General features: G+C 32.1%; 1 protein-coding gene and 1 long non-coding RNA gene across 2 annotated transcripts; both read left to right on the top strand.

The window, feature by feature from the left end:
- Positions 1 to 1,229, top strand: LOC134271271 (uncharacterized). The gene is made up of 4 exons (XR_009992991.1): positions 1 to 79; positions 298 to 341; positions 455 to 558; positions 1,074 to 1,229. It is a non-coding gene; the product is annotated as an uncharacterized LOC134271271 (long non-coding RNA).
- Positions 1,230 to 1,293: 64 nt separating this feature from the next.
- On the top strand, positions 1,294 to 26,768 carry LOC134271270 (mucin-2-like; the record flags this gene model as incomplete). The annotated part of the gene is made up of 64 exons (XM_062753501.1): positions 1,294 to 1,310; positions 1,384 to 1,474; positions 1,573 to 1,691; positions 2,029 to 2,181; positions 2,283 to 2,344; positions 2,430 to 2,546; positions 3,409 to 3,434; positions 3,679 to 3,791; positions 3,936 to 4,079; positions 4,184 to 4,256; positions 4,436 to 4,539; positions 4,651 to 4,797; positions 4,932 to 4,978; positions 5,127 to 5,246; positions 6,587 to 6,630; positions 6,722 to 6,825; positions 6,959 to 7,120; positions 7,252 to 7,321; positions 7,887 to 8,005; positions 8,181 to 8,336; positions 8,427 to 8,488; positions 8,970 to 8,995; positions 9,267 to 9,379; positions 9,599 to 9,742; positions 9,851 to 9,923; positions 10,112 to 10,215; positions 10,350 to 10,496; positions 10,626 to 10,672; positions 10,814 to 10,933; positions 11,629 to 11,672; positions 14,522 to 14,625; positions 14,751 to 14,912; positions 15,056 to 15,125; positions 16,397 to 16,515; positions 16,692 to 16,847; positions 16,938 to 16,999; positions 17,131 to 17,250; positions 17,771 to 17,805; positions 18,406 to 18,518; positions 18,640 to 18,792; positions 19,164 to 19,239; positions 19,324 to 19,427; positions 21,409 to 21,555; positions 21,807 to 21,856; positions 21,975 to 22,088; positions 22,234 to 22,277; positions 22,361 to 22,464; positions 22,556 to 22,717; positions 22,812 to 22,852; positions 22,972 to 23,000; positions 23,362 to 23,480; positions 23,629 to 23,787; positions 23,899 to 23,960; positions 24,111 to 24,224; positions 24,313 to 24,353; positions 24,472 to 24,584; positions 24,719 to 24,871; positions 25,225 to 25,294; positions 25,401 to 25,504; positions 25,583 to 25,729; positions 25,902 to 25,951; positions 26,044 to 26,154; positions 26,238 to 26,284; positions 26,665 to 26,768. Coding segments are annotated over exons 1-64 (6,227 nt in total), but the record flags the coding sequence as incomplete, so codon positions are not given.
- Positions 26,769 to 26,780: the final 12 nt, after the last annotated feature.

The following is a 26,780-nucleotide window of genomic DNA, read 5'->3' as shown; positions in this document are numbered from 1 at the left end:
TTTTGTTTCACTTCTGATTATGTCAATCACATCTGTGTTTGTAAGACTGGTCTAGGAGGGCCTAATTGTGAAAAGAAAGGTAAATAAAAACACAACAAAATCTGTTGAGGATAACGATATTTGAATTATGTATAATGAATTAATCATTAAATTGAATTAATTAATCCATTTTTTACAAAACATTCCTTGATAAGGAAACAACGGTTACAATTTTGAATTATGTAATCAATATAACTTCCACAATGTTTACATTCTATTCTATCGTAAGACTCCATTCAAAGAATGTTATTTTTTCAGTAAAACCTAAACCAATACCAAGACAAAGTACAAATTCAACAAATGTAAGTAATTTACTTATTTTTGAATATGTAACTTTTAAATAATCACTTCATTATTGATATTGACAATTTTTCTTTTACATGTAAAATATTTATATCTTGTGAATTCATTATAGACTTCTCCTGTATTTGTGGATACAATGTTGCCGAAGGAGATCGTGTGCTATACAGCACAAGATTGTCTAATCACTTTGCCAGTCGATGGACATCCTGTAAATGAGTATGAAATTTATTTATTGGATCGGTTTTATTTATTTTATTTAAACAATAAAATGCTTTCTTTGTTTGTTATTACTGGAATTAACGGAAGCAGCTGTTGCAGAAAAAAAAACATAACCCGCGTAAGCGGGTTATTTTAATTTTTTCTGCAATAGCTGCGACCGTTAATTCCAGTAATAACAAACAAAGAAAGACATTTAATTGTTTATATTTATATCTGTTTAAATAGTCATTTAAAGAAGGATTAAAAAGTTTAATTATTGTATTAATGATGAGAATGTCTTTATAAGTTTCATTGATGGAACAGCCACTGATCAAGAAATCTGTACAGGCGACATGCCTAATGTAGTTCATGCAGTGATTAACGCAATGGGTTTTCTTAAGAAATAAAGGAGAAAAAATTCAGTGGATGTAAATATATTATCATAATGCGTGGTGTTATTAGTTTTAACATCTGTTTAACTTCCAGTACAATATTGGTACACACATTTAATGTTATTCATGTTTATTTTAAAGGAGCTCACTTCTCTTTGGACATTTGGATAAAGGAATAAGTCCTCAAAGTATTGAACTAGAGAACATAACAAGCCCTCTTAATCAAAGCATCGCGCACTTCCATGTAATACCATCTGAATCTGGGACTAAACATGTTTGTGTTCAAACCAGAAACTTAAACATGCAAGTTCATTTCTAATTATTCATTTAACAGTGTTAAACTATATCAATACACAACAAAATGAAATCATATCAAAGGTTTTTTTTTTTTATTAATGTTTAAGTCAAATATAAAAATAAGTTACGAACAAAATAATTGTTTTGTTCACAGTGAAGTCATTTTTTTCTTATATAGAAATACGGATGAAGTTTGCATCAAAGTCAAAATTCTTGCGAATCACACCACAACAACCCCTTCAATAGTGAGTATATTAGAAACTTTTATCAATGATGAAACCAATGTACATTTATTACATTTAAAGTAATTGCTATTTATTTCATTAAAAAATGTTCATTCTAGCTGAATCCAAAAATAATCTCACCTTCGATGGCCAATGGTTCTGTTCTCCAGTGTGAGTTAGGAGAGGAGAGTTGTCACATACCTCTCTACACAACACCAACCAAAGGATCAACTAAATGGTGCTTTTCTATTCAGTTATTCAATTCATGATTAATGTTATTGCAGTGCATTTTCTCCTTGTGTAATTGTTAAAGGAATATTTTCATTCAACATAACCCAATTTGCAATTGTTTTGAATTTACATTTAAATATACAGGGAATTTAATTTTTAATTTGATTTAAACAGGATATTTCAAATTTCACACATTTTTCTCTGAGGCATTGGGTACTGTTAGTTATTTTTTTATTAAAAAAAAAAAGAGAGTTGCAATGCACGTGGATTTAAAAAAAGAAGAAATTATTTTTCTTATCTATCAATAAATTTATATATCTAATTTATTTGTTTAATTTCTACAGTCCTGATATTGAGAACATGGCTTCTTCCTCCACACCCAATGTCCATGCATTTTCTTCTTTGAATAATCTTGGATCTGTTTGTCACTTGGATTTGTCTGTGAAACCGAAAAGGCCAGGAAATCACACATTATGTGTCAGAGCCAAAGATAAGAAGTATATATCTTATATTATTTCACTGGATGAATATTTAACTATTATCATACTAAAACCCTTCTGTCTTTGCGTGAAGGTTATTGATATTGTTTTATTTGCAGTAATGATGGTGATGTTAGATGTTACACTATCCAAGTTGTCACTAACAATAACAAGACATTTGGTAAGCATTTCCGTTTAATTATTGCAGTTTCTAGATTTTTGATTTTTTACCTGCGTGATATACATTTTTTTTTTATTCGAATTAGGCGGTCCTTGCCAGGATAAACATTGTCATAATGGGGGAAGATGCGAGGCTGATCCTGTATCATGGACTGCTCAGTGTATCTGCCCAGTTGAAATTTCGGATTCAAATTGTTTAACAAGTAATGATGTTTTTAATTTAAGCTTGTTGGTTTTTGAATGAAAAATATTCCTCACGCATAACTCATTTGAATAAAGTTGTTAAGTACAACATAGGGTAAGAGCTCTTTTTGGCCCTTGATTTCGTGTGTCTTACAGAATGTTGCAACAGTTTATAAATGAAAACCTGTTGTCACACCTGCCACAAATTGAGTATTGGTTCTAAGTTTTGAAATACACAGTTGTCATAGTGAAGTCAGAAAATAGACTTCAATTTTTTTTTCAAGACTTTTCAATTTTTGAAATTTCTCATTTTCATAAAGATTTTCATCGATTTTACAGCACATTTTGTTTCGGAAAGCATAGAGCACAAGCTTGCCTATCTACCAAATTTATATACATGTATTTTATAAACTAGTATCAGATGCAGTTTATGGGTGAAAATCTCAGATAGGCTTGTGCTCTATGTTTTCTGAAGAGAAAAGTATCTCAAAAAATGATGAAATTCTATCAGAATTGAAGAAATTCTGGAAATTTCCTACTTCTGCACCCTCTGGTGGCTTCCATGGTAGCTTTGAATCAAAATTAGTGCTGGTTTTAAAGCAAGCATCATTTTAAGTTCTTAACTACAAACTATCAAAATGTTACCAATGTTCTGATTTTTGCATCAAATAATGGGCCAGATTTGGCCGTTACCCTACCTTGTAATTTGCAATTCAGTCTGCAATCATTGGTGTCCTAACATGTGTGAAATTAAGAGGTCATAAAGCCAACAAAGAAATTGTTTCTTATTAAAAGCTATTCATCATCTTTGGCATTGTTTTAATTTTGCTGATGTTGATTGCATATGCATGGTAACATTAATGACATTTACGGTGCTTGTAGATACCACCGTTCCAGGAACAACCACGGTAAGATTGAAGATAATTTAATGATAATTTTATATCATATCTTGAACATTGTAAAACTTGACGTATCTTCATGAATTGTGGCTCATACGTTAATTATGATGACTTGCTTACCCGACACAAGCATACATGTATAATGTATCTTCACAACAGCACATTCTTATTATCAACAAGGTTTTGTAAATGAAACCACACTCCCAGAGAGATACAATGATGAATTTTATTTTTTATATTCCAAATGTAACAGCCTACAATACCTTCCCATACATTTACGGACACAGCCATTCCAAATGTTATACAGTGTCCTATCAATACTGAGTGTGGTATACCCTTGATAATCACAGGACCTCCAGGTGACATGTATGTATCTTTTCTGTTGCATGTTACAACACCATGTAAAGTCTATAATCAAAATTAAGACGTCAAAACCCTAGAAAATACAGATTCTCATTTGTAAAAAATGTGAAAAATTACGAATTTTAAGAAATATTGTATAATTTGTAGTCCAGATGTGAAAACTAACAGTCCACTCGTTCATAAGCCGATACCAACCATAAATTATCCTGGACATTCAAATTCTACATACCAAACAAATATAAAAGTATCCGGTACCAAGGAAGAACTGAAAAAGATATGTGTGGAAATCGGGTATGTCAAAACTTTTAAATGTAGAAAACATTAAGAAGTCTAAGATTTGCATATACCCGTAAATGTATTTATATTCATGATGTAATATTTAAACTTTTTCACAGAACAAAGGGAGCTGAGATTTGCGTTAAGGTCAATATTACTTCAAAGCATACGCCATCCGCTAATTCTACAAAGGTACATATTGATTTTACGGCTTACAACGTATTCCAGAGGGGTTGTGTTTCTTTATATCCAAATATAAAATAATGTATTTTTCTGCGATTGATCTCAAAGATTAAAAAAAAATATTTATGTTTTCAATTAAAAAAAAAGCATGGATATATAAAATAATACTAAATTTACTGGTTTTGTAGAGTATCCAGGAACCAACCATTCCTGACGAGTCCTCTGTTGTCTGTGTAGAAAACACAGTTTGTCATCTACTTATACATTCTACAAAGTTTAACAATGACAGTTGGTGAGAAAAAGTTGTAATCTTAGTTGAAAATCAGAAACCTTTGAAATTATCATTGTATTGTAGCAGTGTTCTTTGGTACATATAGCTAATGTAATAATGTTCCCTTTGCAGTACTATTCCAAGGCAGTCCCAAGTTACCCCCGGAACTGTTGTTCTGAAGACAGCAGAGACAACATTCAATCAGTCTTTGTGTGTTACCGATGTGGCAACTCTAGTAAAGCCTGGGGAGAATAAAAAGATATGTGTAGAAACATTCAGGTTCTTATGACTTTCTTTTATATTGCGCACAAAAAATGATTTCATCCGTAATACAGAAAATCGAAAATCGACAAAATTATAATTGTTTGAAATCTGTATGCACATCTTGAATCCTTTTTTTTTGTTTTCAACAGTTCTGATAGAAGATGCATTATTGTGAATGCAGTGAAAAACATAACAAGTTTGTACCCATTTATGTAAATTAAATAAGTAAATTATGATTAAATTGTTTCCAAAATTTTTTTAGTTAATACAGATATTACCTGATTTTTTCATATTTTCTCTAAAACAATTATTTTCAGTACATTGTATTTTCTTCATATTTTTAGGCAGTTCCCCCTGCAATCCAAATCCATGTCAGGGGGAAGGATTTTGTAGAACTTCTGATTATGTCAATCACACTTGTGTCTGTAAAACTGGCTTAGAGGGACAGAACTGTGAAAAGAAAGGTAATTATTAGTGGATTAGAGTCTGTATACCGTATTTCGTGTTATTTTGGCGTCAAAGGTTTTTTTTGCTATTTTTTTTTTATTTAAAAGGAATAATCATTTGAAATGAACAGGTCTTATGTTTTGATTGATTGAATGGGTTTTTTACGCCGAGTCGGCAATATTTCATGCATATTTTTTGTTTTGGAGATTTACTACTAATTTTTTATTCATTGCTCTTATCCTAAAAAATCAATATAATATTTTATTTAATTATCTTACTCATTCAACGTTTCAATGTATATATTTATAGCATTCTTGGTTATGTCGCAAAAAGTTAACGCAGTAAAGGTTTTTCATTTTCACTATAAAACATATTATATGCGTCTAATGCACCTAAATAATCACGATAAATGTGTATTAATTTTAAGATGCAATCATACCAAATAGGAGTTAATGAAAATTTTGACAATTTATTTTCTGATTGTTTTTTTTAATTTTGATGAATTGAAATCAAACTTGTGCCAAAAAAGATAACAAATACCCGATGTACGATAAGAAAATTGTAAAGTAAAAATTAAAGAAATACGCACGCTTACTATCGATTCCCGCCTACATTTTGGAACTATTTAATTCAATATAAATAGCAATTTGGCCATAAAATCTTCGTTGGTAATTGATGAATTGTCTTAATACCAGCACTAAACAGTAAATTATCCATAATTCCAGCTCTTGAAAAAAGGGGGTTAGACGAAATTTTCCATTGAAATCGGATTTTCAAGTATCACCATATTTTGAAATAATCTTGAATATGATTAAATGTTCCTTATATCTTTTCTTATACATATATAAATATATGCATAAAATATATTGTTTCAGTTGTAACTCGCTTTGAAATTGGTGGAAAATAAGCATTTTCATCGTTTTTCAATAAACACATGTTACCCCGAGTCACACAAAAATATTTGGTTTGAATTTGTGAAATAACATTCCATATTACCTGTAAAAAGGAATTTTAGTGACACGGGGGGGGGGCGAAGATGTTTTAAAAATATTTTCCGTTTTCCCTTGATTTCTATAGTGAAAAACACAAGTCTTACCAAAATTTTAAGGTTATCTCTCTTTGTTTTCCCAATTAAGTAATGTTTTATGAAAATCCATATCATTATCTATAAAAAAAAATATTAAAAATTCATCGAATATGTTACATTTTGAAAATTAACTTGGAGGTAGGCGGGAGAACAATACTATCGTTCGCAGTTCTTTTTGGTGTCTTCTATTTAAATCATTTTTAATTCAATCTCATTTCCTTCATTCTCCATTCTACTGCATTCATAAGCTTATTATCTTTTCATCTTCAGATAAGCCTTTGCCAATACCCAGACAAAATACAACTTTAACAAATGTAAGTAGATACGAAGGTTGATCAATTGCTCATCTTCATAAAATATCTCACTAAATATCTAATAACACGCGCAACTGTTCGTTATTTTAAGGAACTTCCCGTATTTGTGGATACAATGTTACCAAAGGAAATCGTATGTTATTTGGCACAAGATTGTCCAATTATCCTTCCAGTTGACGGTCAGCCACTGAATAGGTAATAAAGGCTCTTGATAATAAATTACATGAATAATGTTTATTTTAAAAAAAATATTGATGACTTTCAACGCAAATTTAAAAAAAAAAGTTATGAGCATATATTTTTAAAACTTATCTCTATTTATTTGAAGGAGTTCGCTTCTCTTTGGACATATTGACAAAGGAATAAGCCCCAAAAATATTGAATTAGAACACATAACAAGTCCCCTAAATCAAAGCATCGCACAGTTCCATGTGTTACCATCAGAATCGGGCACCAAACATGTCTGTGTGCAGACCAGGAACTCGAATACGTAATTATTTTCGTATATTCATGTATCTGTATCATGATTGATTGATTGATAATTGTTGTTTTACTCCGAGTTGACGATATTTCAGCTGTATTTTGGCGGGTGTTTGTATGATAGTAATTGCTTTTTTACAGGAATACAGATGAAGTTTGTATAAAAATAATAATTCTTCCTAACGTGACGGCTACCTCACCCCCTTCAACAGTGAGTAATGCATAGTGAAATCATGGTCAACAGATAATCATGTAAAGAATCAATCCACTCAAGAATCTGAAAAATGTTTTTTTCTGTCTTTATCTTAAAAAGTTACAGGCATTTCATTCTGACAATATCCTTAAACAGGTTTTTGAATAATAATTTGTTACAGAAAACAATTCTTAATAAATTCAGTATTCGTTATAATATTTCTACCCGCCAAAAAAATTTCGTGATTAGATACCAAGATTCTGAGAAAAAGAGAGGCTAATAAGAGAAGTAACAATATAACAATTCTTTTAGATGAAGAATTCATACAGATTCACATTGGCGAAGGATAGTCTTTTATGCGAAAAACTCTCTATACAACACAGATGAAACATGTGTTAATTGAAAAACATAGAACAATTCAGAGATTCTTTTCAAAATTTCCATCTCGTCAATATCATTTCAGAATTTCTCGAACATGGTGGTGGTTTTAGGTTTTCTTTCCCTTCATCGGTCATTCGGAATGAATATCTTAAGTGAATAAGAAAACCGTAAATTTCAATGTAAATCACCTTATGAATTATAGATGTCACCAAAGATAACCTCACCTTCGATGCCAAACGGCACTGTTCTTCAATGCGAGTATGGAGAGAAAAGTTGTCACATACCTCTTTTCACAAATCCAATACCTGGTTCAAGCAAATGGTATGGATGATAAAACATGCTTAAATTTTCATATAAAATTAGTAATTACAGACTCTTTTTCAAATAATTCTTTCATTTGCTTCTCAAGACTTGCAAGTTAAATATACCAATTCTATTCGGAAATCACTTGGTGAACAAAAATCACTTGCTTAATTTATATTGGTTCACTTTGCAGTCCTGATGTGGAGAACACGGCTTTTTCTTCCATATCTAATACGCATGCGTTTTCATCTGAAAATAGTCAAGGATCATCACTGTGTCACGTGGATCTATCAGTAAAACCGGAAGTACCAGGAATTCATACCCTATGTGTCAGAGTGGGAAATAAAACGTATGTAATAAAAATCATTTGGAAACAATTATTCTTTAAATTTGCGTGAAGGTTAATGATATTGTTGATTATTTGTTGATTATTTTGCAGTAATGATGGTGATGTTAGATGTTACACCATCCAAGTTGTCACTAAAAATAACAAAACATTCGGTAAGCAGTTTGGTATGATTATTGTGGTTTCAGAGTGTTTTGTTAATAGTTTTTTTTTTTCTGCATCATACAGATTTTTTTCATTTTATTCGAATTAGGCGGTCCTTGCCAGGAGAAACATTGTCATAACGGTGGAAAATGCGAGGCTGATCCTGTATCTTGGACTGCTCAATGTATCTGCCCAGTTGGAATTTCGGGTTCAAACTGTTTGACAAGTAATGACGATTTTTAATTCAAACTTGTTAGTTATTGAATGAAAATTTTTCCTCATTCATAACTCAATTGAATAAAGTTGCAAATTTGCAGACTCAGTCTGCAAACATTGGCGTCTCAATTTGTGTGAAAATAAGTGGACATCTAGCCAACACAATTTTTTTTTCACTTGTAAGCTATTTATCGTCTTTTGTATCGTATTGTTTTAATGTTGCTGATGTTGATTGCATATGCATGGTAATATTAATGACATTTACGGTGCTTGTAGATACCACTGTTCCAGGAACAACCATGGTAAGATTGACGATAATTTAATGATAATTTTTTATCATATCTTGCACATTGTAAAACTTGCTTTAAGTAAGACACACTTGTCAATTCTTGTCGGTTGAGGGTTAGGGTTAGGGTTATCTTCAGATATTTTGGCTCATAAGTTAATTTTGATGACCTGCCTACCAGACAAGCATATAATGTACCTTCACAGCAGCAATTTTTTTTCATAACTAAAGGTTTGAATATGAAACCACAATAATGGATTTTAATTTTTATATTCCAAATATAACAGCCTACAATATCTACTCATACATTTACGGACACAGCCATTCCAAATGTCATACAGTGTCCCATCAACACTGAATGCGGTATACCCCTGATAATCACAGGACCTCCAGGTGAAATGTATGTATGCATTCTGTTGCAAGTTACAACACCATATGTATTAAAAGTCTTAACGTAATTAGTAATCTAAAATTTCTAATTTCAACTGAAAGTTCTTTTGATACAATAAGAAGTTGTTAAGACGCCAAACTCTAGAAAATATAGATTCTCATTTGTAAAAATAAAAGTGAAAGATATTTTACAAATTGCTTAAAATATTGTATATTGTATTATTTGTAGTCCAGAGGTGAAAACTAACAGTCCACTCGTTCATAAACCAATACCCACAGTAAACTACCCTGGACATTCAAATTCTACATACCAAACAAATATAAAAGTATCCGGTACAAAGGAGGAACTGCAAAAGATATGTGTGCAAATTGGGTAAGACAAAACTTTGAAATACAGAAATCATTAAGAAATCCAAGATTTACATATTTGCATTAGCATGTATTTATATTAATGGTATAATTTTTAACACGTTTTTCACAGAACAAAGGGAGATAAAGTTTGCTTTAAGGTCAACATCACTTCAAAGCATACACTGTCCTCTAATGCTGCGAAGGTACTCATCAATTTCACAGTTTTAACGTTTTCCGGAGGGGTTATATTTCTTTTCATCTAAATAAATATAATTTAAACCTTATTTGCTGTTGATCTGAAAGAATTTCAAAGAATCATATTTTTATTTTTTTAAAAATATGTTTAAAAAATAGATAAATTATAAAAGCATACAAGTAACTATGCTTGTAGATTATCCAGGAACCAACCATTCCGGACGAGTCATCTGTCATCTGTATAGAAAGCACCGTGTGTCATCTACTTATTCATTCTGTAAAGTTTAACAATGACAGTTGGTGAGTAAAGTTTCTACAAATTCTTGTGTAATCTTAGCTTAAGATCAGAAACCTTTTAAATTTATCATTGTATTGTAGCAATGTTCTTTGGTACATATACTGGAGTAACTAATGCATTCATATGTCTTTTGCAGTACTATTCCAAGGCAGTTCCCAGTTACCACCGGAACTGTTGTTCTGAATACAGCTGAGACAACATTTAATCAGTCTTTGTGTGTTACCGATGTGGCAACTCTAGTAAAGCCTGGGGAGAATAAAAAGATATGTGTAGAAACATTCAGGTTCTTATGAGTTTTTAATTTTCTTATATTTTGAAAAAAAATGAATTCATCAGTAATTCAGAAAATCGTCAAAATTATAATCCTTGAAATCTGTATGCAAATCTTGAATCCCTATTTTGTTTTCAACAGCTCTGATAGAAGATGCATTATGGTGAATGCAGTGAAAAACATAACAAGTTTGTACCCACTTATGTAAATCAAGTAAAGAATAATTGAATCGTTTTCTTAAGTTAATGTTAATATTACTTGATTTTTTTTCATATTTTCTCTAACACAGTTATTTTTTCCAGTAAATTGTATACTCTTCATATTTATAGGCAGTTCCCCCTGCAATCCAAATCCATGTCAGGGGAATGGATTTTGTAGAACTTCTGATTATGTCAATCACACTTGTGTCTGTAAGACTGGGTTAGAAGGACAGAACTGTGAAAAGAAAGGTATTTATTAGGTAGATTAGAGTCTGTTTACCGTACCTCGTTTAAACTTGGCGTCAGGAGTTTTTTTTCAATTTTTTTTTATTAAAAAGGAATAATTAAAATTATAATTGAAATGAACTGGTCTTATATTTTTGAAGACTTACCATTTATTTTTGATTCATCCTAAAAAATCATTTTATTATTTTATTTAGATATCATACTCATTCAACGTTTAAATGTACATATGTATAGTATTCCGGATTATGTTGTGAAAAGTTAATGCAGTAAAGGTTTTCCATTTTCACTACAAAACAGGTTATATGCGTCTAACCCACCTCAAATAATCATGATTAATGTGTGCCAATTTTAAGATGCATTCATACCAATTAGGAGATCTATTATGATTATACAATCCAGATTTACAGTATACAATTTTATTTTCTATACAAAATGCTTCTAAACAGAAAGAAGACAATGAAAGCAAAAAAATGAACATTTTGACGATTTATTTTCTGATTAGTTTAAATATTATACATTGAAATAAAACTTTTGAAAAAAGATAACAAATGCCCCATGTACGTTAAGAAAATTGTAAAGTAAAAAGGATAATTTCGGTGTCTTGTATTTGATGCATTTGTAGTGAATTACAATTCAATCTCATATCCTTCATCCTCCATTCTACTGCATCCTTAAGCTAAATTTCTTTTCATATTCAGTCAAGCCTTTGCCAATACCCAGAAAAAATACAACTTCAACAAATGTAAGTAGATACGAAGGTTGATCAAATACTTATCTCCATAAAATATCTCAGTAAAATATCTAATATTCTATTACGATTATTGCCGATATCAAAGAAATTCCGCGGACATTATTCTCCAATAAATCACGAACGTCATCAAAAAAATATCAGATCAGAAACACTTATCAAACCCGAACAATTCAAATGCATGTTTGGCTGTAGAATGAAATACTTGTTTAGACCACATCGATGTGTCGTCTTTTGCAGTATAAACACTGTAAATTGCATGAAGTTGTTGATGAATGTCGGTTTTTATTTTTAGCTAAGCGGGGCTATTCCACGGACCTCCCTACACATTTAAACAACGTGCTTTTATTAACTCTTCTGAGCCAAAGGCTCAAAGAGCTAATGCTATGGCCATTTGTGCGGTATGCGGTGTGCGGTGTGCGTAAACTTTTTAGAACATGGCCCATAACTCAAGAACCCCTTGGCCAATCAGTACCAAATTTGTCACAGGGTATCCTTGGCCCAAGGGCTACCATTTGTACTAAAATAAGGGTTGGGACCCTTAAACAAGGGGAGATAATCAGGAAAACAAAACCAAAAGTACTGGTTGCTAAAAAATCTTCTTCTCCATAACCACCAGGCAGATTTTTACCAAACTTACATACAAGGATCAGAATATGTCGAAGATTAAAATTTGCACGGGGAATTACCCTGGGGCAAAGGGCGTGGTCTCAAGGTCACTTCAAAGTTGACCTAAATTTACAATTAATAAAAACGTGTATATTTTGCTTACTATAAGGACTAGGATCATCAAATCTTGTAAGTTGATGCATCTTACGACTTCACATCATGTTAATTCAAAAGTAGGTCACGGTGACCTACTTTTTAAATTTTGCGGGGATTTGTTTTCAAATTGATTTGAAGGCATATTTTGGACACTTTAAGGCCTATGATCATCAAACTTTGTCAGTTGATGCATCTTGGGTCTTCGAACATTGTCAGCTTAAAAGTAGGTCACCGTGACCTACTTTTTGAACTTTATGACTTATCCTCTTAAAAACATTAAATCCCATTATTTCAGGCACTGGAAGGTTTAGAATCATCAAATCTTGTACTTTGATGCATCTTGGGACCTTAAAACATATTTATGAAAAAGTCGGTCACTGTGACCTACTTTTTGAATTTTGCCGACATTTGTTTTCAAATTGTTTAAAATGCATATTTTGATTACCTTCATGATTTACGATCATCAAACTTGGTCAGTAGATGCATCTCAGGTCTTTGAAAAATGTCAACCAAAATGTAGGTCATGATGACCTACTTTGAACATTTTATGGCTATATTTAAGTATCTTAGGTATTTATTGGCTTAGAATCATCAAACTTTGTGAGTGGATGCATATTTGGTTTTCGAAGAGTGACAACCAAAAAGTAGGTCACGGTGACCTACTTTTGACATTTTATGGCTTTATTTAAGTATCTCCAGTACTTTTTTTATTGGCTTAGAATCATCAAACTTTGTGAGTTGATGCATCTTGGGTTTTCAGAGAGTGACGACCAAAACGTAGGTCATGGTGACCTACTTTTGACATTTTGTGGCTATAATTATGTATCTCTAGTACTTATTGACCTAAAATCATCAAACTTTGTCAGTTGATGCATCTTGCGTTTTCGGAGATGGTCGACCAAAAAGTAGGTCACAGTGACCTACTTTTGACATTTTATGGCTATATTTAAGTATCTCAGGCACTTATTGGCTAAGAATCATCAAACTTTGTCAGTTGAGGCATCTTGGGTTTTCGGAGAATGTCGACCAAAAAGTAGGTCACCGTGACCTCCTTTTGACATTTTATGGCTATATTAAATTTATATTGGTACTTATTTGCTCGGAATCATCAAACTTTGTCAGTTGAGGCATCTTATGGTTTCATTGAATGTCCAACAAGACGTAGGTCACGGTGACCTACTTTTGAATATCTTAGGTACTTATTGGCTTAGAATCATCAAATTTTGTCAGTTTAGGCATCTTGGGTTTTTGGATAACGTCGACCAAAAAGTAGGTCACCTTGACCTACTTTTGACATTTGATGGCTATATTTAATTATCTCTGGTACTAATTGGCTTAGAATCGTTAAACTTTGTCAGATGATGCATCTTGGGTTTTCAGAGAATGTTGACCAAAAGTAAGTCATGGTGTGGTGATCTACTTTTGAATATTTCAGGTATTTATTTAATTAGAATCATCAGTCTTTGTCAATGAATGTATCTTGAGTCCTCAGAAAATTTCCATCAAAAGGTAGGTCACTTTGACCTACTTATGGTATTTTATAATTATATTATAATATCTTCAGTCTTAACTGGCTAAATATTATCAAATTTTGTAAGTTGATGCATTTTGGGTCTTATGATACTAATGTTGGAGGCTTCTAATAGAAGTGATAGATTGTACAATTTATCAGAAGAGCGATTCAAGGCCCTTGGGCCTCTTGTTATCAATAGAGCAGTAAAACAGGAACAAGATTCTGTTACTATATATTCATTTAAACTAATCAATACATATTACGAACAAATTTGCAATTTAAAAAGACTATTTTAATGCAACGAAAGCTCATATCGTCTGCATTCCATACACAGGTAAGCAAACAAATTTTCCCTCTGGTGTTAAATGGAACAGCGTAATCGAGACATGGTGACGTAATTCGTTTATCTACAGAAGAAACGATTAGCCGTATTTTAGCGATTTTAGGCTAACGCCTCGGCTTTTATCTTTCAAACAACATTTATCGACCTCGGAGGTTATCCTGCAACATCCACGAAAACGCGGACTTTATTTCTTAAATACTCGCAACTGTCCGTTATTTTTAGGAACTTCCCATATTTGTGGATACAATGTTACCAAAGAAAATCGTATGTTATTTGGCACAAGATTGTCCAATTATCCTACCAGTTGATGGTCAGCCACTGAATAGGTAATAATATATTACAAAGTTAATGTTTATTTTAAAAAAAAAATTAATTTTCTTGAATTCTTTCAACTCAAAGTAAAAAAAGTTTTGAGCATCTATTTTCTTAACTTATCTCTATTTATTTGAAGGAGTTCGCTTCTCTTTGGACATATTGACAAAGGAATAAGCCCCAAAAATATTGAATTAGAACACATAACAAGTCCCCTAAATCAAAGCATCGCACAGTTCCATGTGCTACCATCAGAATCGGGCACCAAACATGTCTGTGTGCAGACCAGGAACTCGAATACGTAATTATTTTCGTATATTCATGTATCTGTATCATGATTGATTGATTGATTGATTGATTGATTAAAGTTGTTTTACTCCGAGTTGGCGATATTTCAACTATATTTTGGCGGTTATTTGTATCATAGTAATTGCTTTTTTTCAGGAATACAGATGAAGTTTGTATAAAAATATTAATTCTTCCTAACGTGACGGTTACCTCACCTCCTTCAACAGTGAGTACAAATGCAAAGTCAAATGAAGGTCAACAGATAATTTTGTAAAGAATCAATCCACTCAAGATTCTGGAAAATGTTTTTTTCTGTCTTTATCTTTAAAAGTTCAATGTTACAGGCATTTCGAAATTCTGACAATACCTTTGACAAGTTTTTTGAATAATAATTTGTTGCAGAAAACAATTCTTTTTTTATTGGCTTTCACAAGTATACAAAGCAAACTATATATATATAAGCAAAACATATAAACACAGATACATGTACACGGTGAATTTCTTGGTAATTTCGTTCTTTTACAACAGTACTACTAAGTTTACTTGTAACCGTGAAAGTTTTTTTATCTAACAAAAAAAGGGGGGAGGGGTGGTCAGCAGTAGTAGAAAAATGCATTCAAATATTTCTTCAAACAATTCTTAATTAATTCAGTATCCATTACAATATGTCTACCCGCCTAAAAATTTCTTGAATTGAATATGTAATTATTATGTTATATTTCTATTTTCAACAGTAAAATAGTGTTCTGTATTCTTTGAATAAACGGGATAATTTTTGCAAATGATACTTTCTCGGTTGAAATTATAAAAATCACAACAAAACTCTTAGTTTTCCTTTTCCTCCAGTAAGAATACTGTACAGAAAATACACCCGTCAAATGGTGAAAATAAATGTCTTTTTAAAATAAGTGTGAAGCATGTTGCTATTCAATTTTCGATCAAGAATATACTGATACATGCCTTAGTTTTTACTTGTTCTTACTGAGAAACCTGAACGAAGTTTTATAAATTAAAGTTTTTGTTGGATAGAGAAAAGGGAACTCTACTGTAGATAACAAAGGCAGTGATTCTGATACATTAACAAGGTCCAATGTCACAAGGGAATTAGGTTTGAAAGAGGTATCGTGTTTATATACCAAGATTCTGACATAAAGAAAGGCTAATAAAGGAAGTAACAATATAACAATTCTTCTAGATGAAGAATTCATACAGATTCACATTGGCGAAGGATAGTCTTTTATGCAAAAAGCTCTCTATATAACACAGATGAAACATGTATTAATTGAGAAACAGAGAACAATTTAGACATTCTTTTCAATATTTCCGTGAAAATGTTTATCTTTCACATTTTATTTCATCTCGTCAATACCATTTCAGCATTTTTCGAACCTGGTGGTGGTTTTAGGTTTTCTTTCCCTTCATCGGTCATTTGAAATGAATATTTTAAGTGAATAAGAAAACCATAAATTTCAATGTAAATCACCTTATGAATTATAGATGTCACCAAAGATAGCTTCACCTTCGATGCCAAACGGCACTGTTCTTCAATGCGAGTATGGAGAGAAAAGTTGTCATATACCTCTTTTCACAACTCCAATACCTGGTTCAAGCAAATGGTATGGATAATAAAGCATGCTTCAAAATTTGCATATAAATTTAGTAATTACAGTCTCTTTTTCAAATAATTCTTTCATTTGCTTCTCAAGACTTGCAAGTTAAATATAGCAATTCTATTCGGAAATCACTTGGTGAACAAAAATCACTTGCTTAATTTATATAGTTCACTTTGCAGTCCTCATGTGGAGAACACGGCTACCTCTTCCATAGCCAATACGCATGCGTTTTCATCTGAAAATAGTCAAGGATCATCACTGTGTCACGTGGATCTGTCAATAAAACCGGAAGTACCAGGAATCCATACCCTATGTGTCAGAGTCGGAAATAAAACGTATATAATAATCATTTGGAAACAATTATTTTATTAATAATTTTAATGTTGTATATTTTTTACAGATGAATCTATTTTTCACAATTTCAGTGCAAGCGGGGATATAAGATGCTACACAGTCCATGTTGTTACGAATAACAACAAGACATTTGGTAGGTAATTCCTTTTGAAATTGATAATAAAGAAGGTATCATTAAGAATCTTGCTACAACATCTGAGCAATCTGAATGTATGTTTTAACGAGTGGACTTTATATATTCTTAGATAAAATGTATTTACTTAGGCGGTCCTTGTCAGCAGATGCGATGTCATAATGGAGGAAAATGTGAAACTGACCCTCTGTCTTCAACCGCTCAATGCATCTGTCCAGTCGGATATTCCGACACAAACTGCCTATCACACAGTAATGATTTTAAAATATTTACATATCTGAATGTTTTCTCTTTGATAACTCTTTGAACTTTATGTGAGTTGATTTCTTGATAATTAAACCTGAACGTAAAATTTCGCCAATTGAAAGATATGCATGTCAATCTCGTGTAGCTGTCTTTGTGTTTGACTTCATGGGCGGGGACTACTGGAATTGACACTGGATGCATCGTTTATATAAGACATCATTTTTCCAATTTAAATTTTTAATTTTATTTCACATATAGAAGTATAAGGAATCATTGTCTAGTTAGCTGAGTATACTAAGGACATCATCTACAGTTCGAAACGTAGCAACGGACAAAGCCCGTCCTACATCAATAATCCAATTTCCAACTTCGTCGATACCTTTGTAAATCTGACGAACAAACTGGATAATGATTATTTAAATCATTCAATGCGCGTTTTTGAAGACTCTCATCAATCTTTTTATTTGAATTAAGCTGTGTATGCAAGATTCTTAAGTCAATGCATTTTCCGTCTGTTTTTAGAAGTCAACATTTCACCAACATTCCCTGGACCAACGGTGGTAAGACATTTTGAATTTAAATGCAGTATCAGAGGTAGAAGAAATCCATCTTTGTATGGGGTTTAGTCAACAATACAATTTTAAAAAGAATTGTTAGATTATAAACCTATTATAACATTCGTAAATTTATTCATAATTTAAAATATCATTTTAGCGGTACAATATGTTTTTTTTTTAAAAAATGGTAATCTATGTAGTGTGGTCCAATTTCAATCATACCCCGGTACAAAGAATCTAAACCAGGGGTCATAATTATATTTATGTGTTTTTAATTTATCATATAGAACTACAGTCAATTAATTCTGATGCGGTTCAGTTTATAAAATAATTGGAATAATATGTGAAAATGGTACAAACAAGAGTAACAATAGTTCGACAGAAAATTGTTAAGGCTAAAGTCTATTAATTAAAATATCAGTAAGGATGTCTGTTTTCTCTTATTAAAACCAAGGACATTTAAAATTAATTAAAGGAATTATATATATCTAAATGTAATTATTGTTTCAAATTAGACCAATTAGATTGAAATAATTTGACCAAACGTTAATAAAATACAAATTGTAGAAACAAAAAACATATCATGTATTTTCCTCTTGTCAGCCAACCACTACTAAGCCTATCTTTACGGAAACAGCTATACCAGATATCATTCAATGTCCCACCGGCAGCACATGTAGTGTTCCTTTAATAATAAAAGGGGAGTCAGGAAATATGTAAGTCTATACACAATTTTTAGCTTATTGTTGTTATCTTTTTTAATTGAATACTTAGTTTAAACGGAATAATAACATTTATGAAGAGATTGCTTTCATAGTTTCATTTACTGTATTGTAGTCCACAAATTGATACAGACAGTCCTTTGGTTACCCATCCCATACAGACTGTTACTTATCCAGGAAAAACCAATGATACATTTCAAACAAATATAAAAATGAGCAGCTTAAAAGAAGGAGTTCATACTGTTTGTACTCACATCGTAGACAACAGGTAAATGTTAACATCGATTTTATCGGTTGTGTGTCGATTTTGAATAGATTTCTGGTATGAAATGCTAATAACTTGAGCAATAAGCAATTTTGATTTTTGTTTAACACTTGATAATGTAAAATGAATACATTTGAATTCATTGAGATATAATAAGTATATGTAAACGGCAACTGTTTAACCTAGTTCATTAAAACAAACAACAGTTTGATTATAATGTTGAGGACGCTGTTTAAATTTCGTATATTTGTTTTCATATCCATTGCAAAGTCGGGACATCCCTCGTTATATCCCTTTCAAGTTAATGGATGTTTTTTTCTGCTTGTTTTCTTGTTTATTTCATTTACTAATATGAATGACCTATTGAATTACAGAGAGAAAGGGGATGAGATTTGCTTTAAAGTCAATTTTACATCACCAGTTACAACAGTATCGACAGGAAACCCATTGGTATGTAGGGATATAAGTCTAAAACTATTATGTGTTCCGTATTCCTGTCCGTTAAAAAAAAATTAAAATGCATTTCTTTTGCAGAAATTTCAAGAACCTACGATTCCAGATATGTCCTCTGTCAATTGTTTAGAAAATAAAACATGTCACGTGCTACTGCATGCTCCAATGGATAACAATGGCAATTGGTATTATTAGCTCACCTGAGCCGAAGGCAAAATTTGTCTGTTGTCTGTCATTGTCCTTGTAGTCATTGTAGGAGTTGTCGGGTTCGTCATCGTCGTAAACTCTTCTTCTCAAGAACCACTCTGCCAGTTTCAACCAAACTTGCCACAGAGTATCCTTGGATGAAGGGAATTCAAGTTTCTTCAAATGAAGGGCGAAGCCCTTTTCCAAGGGGAGATAATTATGAATTAATGAAAAAATTAATGACATCTTTTAAAAATCTTCTTCTCAAGAACCATTGGGCCAGGAAAAATGAAACTCATTTTGAAGCATTCTCAGATAGTGTAGATTCAATTTTGTTAAAATAATGACCGGGGGGATAGGGCGGGGCCATAATGGCCGATCACAGATTTACATAGGAATATAAAGGAAAAATCTTTAAAATTTAATCTTCTTATCCAGAACCACCGGACCAGGAAAGATGAAACTTATGTGGAAGCATTCTCAGATAGTGTAGATTCAATTTTGTTAAAATCATGACCTGCGGGGATAGGGCGGGGCCACAATGGCCGATCACAGTTTTACATAGGAATATAGAGGAAAATCTTTAAAAATCTTCTTCTCCAGAACCAACGGGCCAGGAAAGATGAAACTCATGTCAAAGCATCCACAGGTAGTGTAGATTCAAGTTTGTTCAAATCATGACCCCCGGAGGTAGGGCGGGGCCACAGTGGCTGATCAAAGTTTTACATATGAATATGTATGGGAAAAATTTTTTAAGTCTTCTTCTCCAGAACCACCAGGCAAGGAAAAGATGAAATGCATGTGGAAGCATCCTCAGGTAGTGTATATTCAAGTTTGTTCAAATCATGACCCCTGGGGGTAGGGCACGGACACAATGGTTGATCAAAGTTAAACATAGGAATATATGTGATTTTTTAAAAAAAAATCTTCTCCAGAACCACTGGGCCAGTAAAAATGAAGCTTATTTGGAAGCATCCTGTGATAGTGTAGATTCAATTTTGTTCAAATCATGACCCTCGGGTGTAGGGCCGGGCCACAACTGACGATCAAAGATTTACAAAGGAATATGTAGGAAAAATCTTTGAAAATCTTCTTCTCAAGAACCACTGGGCCAGGAAAGATGAAACTTATGTGAAAACATCCTCAGGTAGTGTACCAGTAGATTCAAGTTTGTTTAAATCATGACCCCCAGGGGTAGGCCTTGGCCACAATGGACGATTAAAGTTTTCCATAGAAATGAATACATCAGAATTTTTTAAACTCTTCTTTTTAAGAACCACAAAGCCATGATGTTGATTCAATAGTGTTGATTCAATTTTGTTCAAGTCATGAACGGGAAGTAGCGGTTGGATAGGGTGGGCCACAATTGGGGATCAAAGTTTTGCCTAGAAATATCAAGGAATTTTTTTCCCCAAGAACAGAAAAGCCATGTTTAATCGTATTTATATGGAGGCATTCTCAGGTAGTACAAAGTCATACTGGTTCAAATGAGGGGTCACATGGCTAGGAATGGGCCACAATGGGGGGAGGGGGTCAAATGAATAAATAGGAAAAAAAATCATCTGCTCAAAAACAGCATTTGTTATATGGAAGTATCATCAATCATCAAGTAGTTGGTAGTTTAGAATTCCAGACACCCCTCCCCCATGTAAACTTCTCAATACTCAGGTGATTTTTGCTTTATTTCCTAGCCAATGTGCTCAGGTGAGCGATGTGGCCCATGGGCCTCTTGTTAACCTTTCGAAATAAAATGCGTAAATTTTCTAGTACAAATAAGTATGATGTTTCTAATAGATAATATTTCCTTTATCAAATTTAATCATACATTTCTTTATTTAATTGATCATTTAGACGATTTATTTGCTTAATGTTTTCATAGGCTTCATCTACAATATGATTTTTTCTAACAATAGACTTCTTTCGATTCTAATCTTGTTCCTAATGTTCAATGTGTTCAATTTTCTACCTGTATTATTTAAGCTTAATCCCAAGACAAGCTCCATTCTCATCCGGAACTACAGTTCTCACAACTAGCTTGACAACATTTGATCACACTTTGTGTGTAACAGATATTGCAACGATTGTCAAACATAGCGAAACAAAGAAACTTTGCTTTGAAGTAAATGGGTACGTTGTTCATATATTTTATAACATATAAAAAATTGACATATTTATTTGCTTGTGTTTCAATCCAACGTTTATCCACATGCCTTTCCAAGATGTAATTACATTTAATTTCGTAGTCTTTTCAAGTTCAATTTTCTTTAATAATTTCTTTTTTTTTCGGGTACAAAGTGGTATTATAAGTCTGTTTTTTACCGTAAGTGCTAACATTAGCTTTTCAAAATCTTTCTTTTACCGATTTTCATTTATTACAGATCCGCAGATAAAAGATGCATAGCTGTGAATGCAGTGACAAATTTAACAAGTAAGAATCTCAACTATGGAAAAAAAGAGTTCAGAAAAATATATAAACTGATTGACATTTTCTAAAATAATAACTTTGAACTTTTAATGATAAATAATCTCTTTATTGATCTTTTTAGAATCACATTGCAATAGTAAACCTTGTGGAGCATGTGGCTATTGCAAGTCAACTTCTACTTCCTACGTGTGTATATGCAAACTTGGATATAAAGGGATGCATTGTGAAAACACAAGTAAGTTTACTTCTATGAATTTTTTAAGTAAAAAAATTAAGTTGGTTAAAAAAACAAAAGGAAATTTACACACAGCGTGGATATAAATTGAAAAAAAAAAACAAACAAGGTCAAACAAAGGAGTTTCAAATACTTTTAATTTCAGCACAACCTATACCAGTACCACGGCCATCTAACAAGTTTTCAAACGTGAGTGAATCTCTTAAATGAAATCAACTTTTAACAAGAAATCAATTGCCAAAAACATATTTTCAAATTATATATTTTTACAGTCTTCACCAATATTTGTGAACACAATGTTACCAAAAGAAATAACGTGCCATTTGAACAAAGACTGCCCTATAATGCTACCCGTGCATGGAAGCCCAGTGAATAAGTAAGACATAACGATTATAATTTTCTGTATATTCCTCGTCAATGCCGTTTGTTATAGAAAGTGAGAATAAAGAATCTTTTTTATAAAACAGGAGTTCCTTACTTTTTGGACATTTGGATAAAGGAGTCGAGCCAAAACAAATTAATCTTATAGATTTCACAAAACCAGTCAATCAATCCATAGCACAATTCCATGTCATACCATCACAAACCGGAACAAAACTAGTCTGCGTTCAAACAAAAAATTCTATGACGTAAGCATTTTCCTACTAACAATTTTATTTGAGTTTTTATTTATTTTTTATTTATTTATTTATTTTTATTCTCAGTGTTTGTTAACTTTTGCAGGAACACTGATGAAATCTGCGTCAACGTAAAGATCATACCAGGTAAAAAATTGCAAATCACATAATGAGTAATTCATTTTTAAAAGTATAATGCTGGTATTTATATTTAACAATTCAATATATGGAAGATTTTTTTTATAACAGAACAAAATGTATTTCAGATAATACCTTGTCCACAACAACGCCACTCGTAAGTGACATTCAAAAGTTTAGAGAAAAAAATTTAATTATCTTTGTATTGTGTCATAAAGGAACCCTGTATTTAGTCCAAATACTATGGACCCCTCGATTTTTTCAATACCATGAATAAAATAAAATCAATGTTAAACAAGAACATTTGTTCAATAAAATCTCAGCTAAGGTTTACTCATCCAACTATCGCTTATATATGTATATCATAAGCATTTGTCGAAGATTGGTTTCAAATGTAGCAAGTGGTTATCAGATTGAATATTATTCTCTCTGATTTTTTTTCTGTACTGAGTCCCAAGAAGCATTGTTATAGGTTGCTTGAAAGGATGTCCCTAACAAAGTACAATGATTTTAAACAGGCAACACCAGAAATAGTCTCCCCCTCATTGCCAGATGGAACAGTATTACAATGTGAAAGTGCACTGGACAGTTGTCATATACAGCTCGTGACGAAGCCAACACCAGGATCACAATCTTGGTAGGGATAACGTAAACGAAAATAAAAATGTTGTTTTCTTTAATTATATATACCAGGGATTGAACTGGGGTCTATTATGGTTCACAATTTTTAGTGGAAAAGGTAATCTTTATGTATAAAAATATTACAATGTATTTTTAAATTGCAGTCCAAGAGTGGAAAACACGCCAACTTCTTCGTTAGTAAACATTCATGATTTTACATCTGAGACGGTCACAGCATCCCATTCAGTATGTTACACAGATTTGTCAGTGAAACCCAGCGCACCGGGTAATCACTCGCTGTGTATAAGGGCAAGACAAGAAGAGTAGGTTTCAAACATTTTATTTTTCATGTATGGTGCTTACATATTTGAGGTATAGAACAACAATAATTGACACTCGTATAATATTGTCTTTCTGTCTTTTTTCCATTTTAGGAAAGTAGGAGACGAGAGATGTTATATTATCCAGGTGGTAACAAATGGCAGTAAAACATATGGTATGCTCCGTAGTTTTCGAAGTTTTTCAATGATTATCCTTGATGCATATGAAAATACTAGCATGCAATATACTAATATCTTCTCCCTGTACGAGTATTCACAAGACGAATTACTAATATAACGTATATTTCATGGTTTATATTTGCAAGGTGGACCTTGTCAAGATCAACATTGCTACAATGGCGGACGATGTGACGCAACCTCTGCTTCAAAGTCAACATGCATATGCCCTGTTGGAATTACAGGAAGCACCTGCCAGAAAAGTTTGTTTTATACCAAATTACTACCATTTTATTTCTTATCTGACACATATTCCATTTAATTTATTTTTCACGGCATATTTTTTTTCAGGCCGATTTTCTCCCCCAGTAAACCAAGGGAACACGGGCAAGGTAAATAATAAGTATTTTTGGTGAATTCTGAACACCAAATGCAGGTTCCACTCATATTTTTTTAAGCATGAATCATGATTTAGAACATGATCATAATATAATCGTTTTAATCTTATAGCAAAACAACACTGTACCAGTATTTACGGACACTGCCATACCGGAGGTAATACAGTGTTCAATTGGCACACCTTGTGGAGTGCCTCTAATCGTTACCGGTCCACCTGGAGACATGTAAGATATCCTTATGGGCCATTTATGATATAGTCATTCCTCAAAGAAAATAGGAAAATGTTTCAAAAGGCTTATTTTTTTAAAAAAAATCTGGATTCAGAGTATCTTTGAAGTTGATTATCTTTTTTTCATAGCCCCACCGTTGATACAGACAGTCCTTTTGTTATCCATCCTGTAAAAACAGACACGTTCCCAGGAGATTCAAATTCTACCTATCAAACAAACATCAAACTAAAGGCAACAAAGGAGGGTCAACGTAAAATATGTATTAATACTGTTCATAAAAGGTAATATAATCTGCCGAGCAGTGATTGTTTTGATTGAAACTTCTTATATTACATTTTATGATGCTAATTACTGTAAATCACTTTTTATTCGCGAGAACTTTATTTTCGCGTAATTACGCGAAACAGTGTGATCGCGAAAATTTAATTCTCGTGTATAATAACATTTCGTAAGATTGTATAGAGCAATAACCATAATTCGCGAAAATTTTGTCTTGCTAATCAAGAGTCAATGACTTTCTCGCGAAAGTAAGGTGTCGCGAAAATTTAGTGATCTACAGTACCTATTTTCTAAATAAAAGAAAAAAAGGCTTAGTGGTAGAGATCATAAATTTACAATGTTTATTGAATTGTAGTTTGAAAGGTGATGAAATTTGCTTTAAAGTCAATTTTACATCTGCATTGCCTACCAAGCCACCCTCTAGTGTACGTATAAAAGAATTACATGAGTGTTTATTAGTAAAGGAATAAAGATTAAAAATATAACATCGGTTACAGCGAAAAAAATATAACCTGTTTAATATTATTTCAGGGCCTACAAGAACCAACACTTCCCGATTCTTCTTCTGTTCGATGTTTAGAAAACACAGACTGTCATTTGCTGATACATACTTCAAAAGATCACAGTGGTAAATGGTAAGGAACGACATTGCAAATTATGAACAAATATCAACTTCATGTATATATTTCGATTTCATTCTTGTGATTCTTTAGTGAAGAGCCAAAGGAGCTACCACACACATCAGGAACAGTCATTGTAAGTACAAAAGTGACTAGCTTTGATCCCAACCTTTGTGTCACTGACGTCGTCACACGGGTGCAGCACACAGAAACTAAGAAGATTTGCATTGGGGCCCAAAGGTATTACTTGTATTCTAAAAGGCATTATGTTTTATAATGCTTGTCTAGTAAAAGAATCTAATAACACAAAACACATTTTGCATTTAACTAAAATATCTTTGTTTTGCAAAAAATATTGAAAATTTAATTGCGATTGAAAGAATGTAACCCTTCTTGTTATTTTTTATTATAGTTCCAACGTGAAAAGATGCATCATTGTTAATCCATCGCTCAATTCCACAAGTAAGGGATTTTTATTTTTGTTTATGATATTCAGATTATTTTTTTTATAGAAATTTGTTCATAAGAAGATAAGCATATTTTTCTCTTTTCAGCTTCCCATTGTCAACACGTATCTTGTAATAAAGGATACTGTTTTTCTAACGACCAGTCCTTCACGTGTATTTGTCCGGTGGGAGTCAGTGGAAGAAACTGTCAGAATAATGGTGGCGTATTTCTCTTGGTTTCAAATTATATAGAATTGTCATTCAATTAATGTCATTTTATGGAATTTTATTCTTTATTTTAGTTTCACATATCCCAATACCAAGAAACCCTTCTGCAAATATAACAGCAGTACGTTTTTTTTCTATTTCATTTAGTGTTAAAAGATAATACATGTATTTATTTCACAAAGAATAATATGAAATATACAGGGTAACTTAATGGGTTTTTTTTTTGATAAATATATTTGGTAATATATATTTTATCGTTTTGTGAAAAATATTGAAATGAATAGTTTTTTCTTCTAAATTAAGATGCAAATTAATCTAAATCTTTGTTAGCCTTCTCTTTAAGAAATTATCATGCATGTATAAAAATCATAGTTCAAAGCATTTTGTTTAATTCATCCAGCGTGATTTTTCTTTCGCAAGATTCATGAAGATAATTGTTTTCCAATGATTCACCAAAATATGAAACAAGATGTCTTGTAGTGCTTTTAATATTTATTACAGAATTCAACTATATTTGTGGACACCGGTGTACCTACTGATATCAACTGTGTCTTGAATCTGCCCTGTGAATTCCCATTACCAATATCCGGGCAGAATCTATCAATGTATTTTATTTA

The sequence above is a fragment of the Saccostrea cucullata genome, unplaced genomic scaffold (genome assembly GCF_032062105.1).
Source record: "Saccostrea cucullata isolate Sc308-1 unplaced genomic scaffold, CSIRO_AGI_Scuc_v1 ctg8833, whole genome shotgun sequence".
NCBI lineage: Eukaryota > Metazoa > Mollusca > Bivalvia > Ostreida > Ostreidae > Saccostrea > Saccostrea cuccullata.
This window is presented reverse-complemented; position numbering and strand designations above follow the sequence as displayed.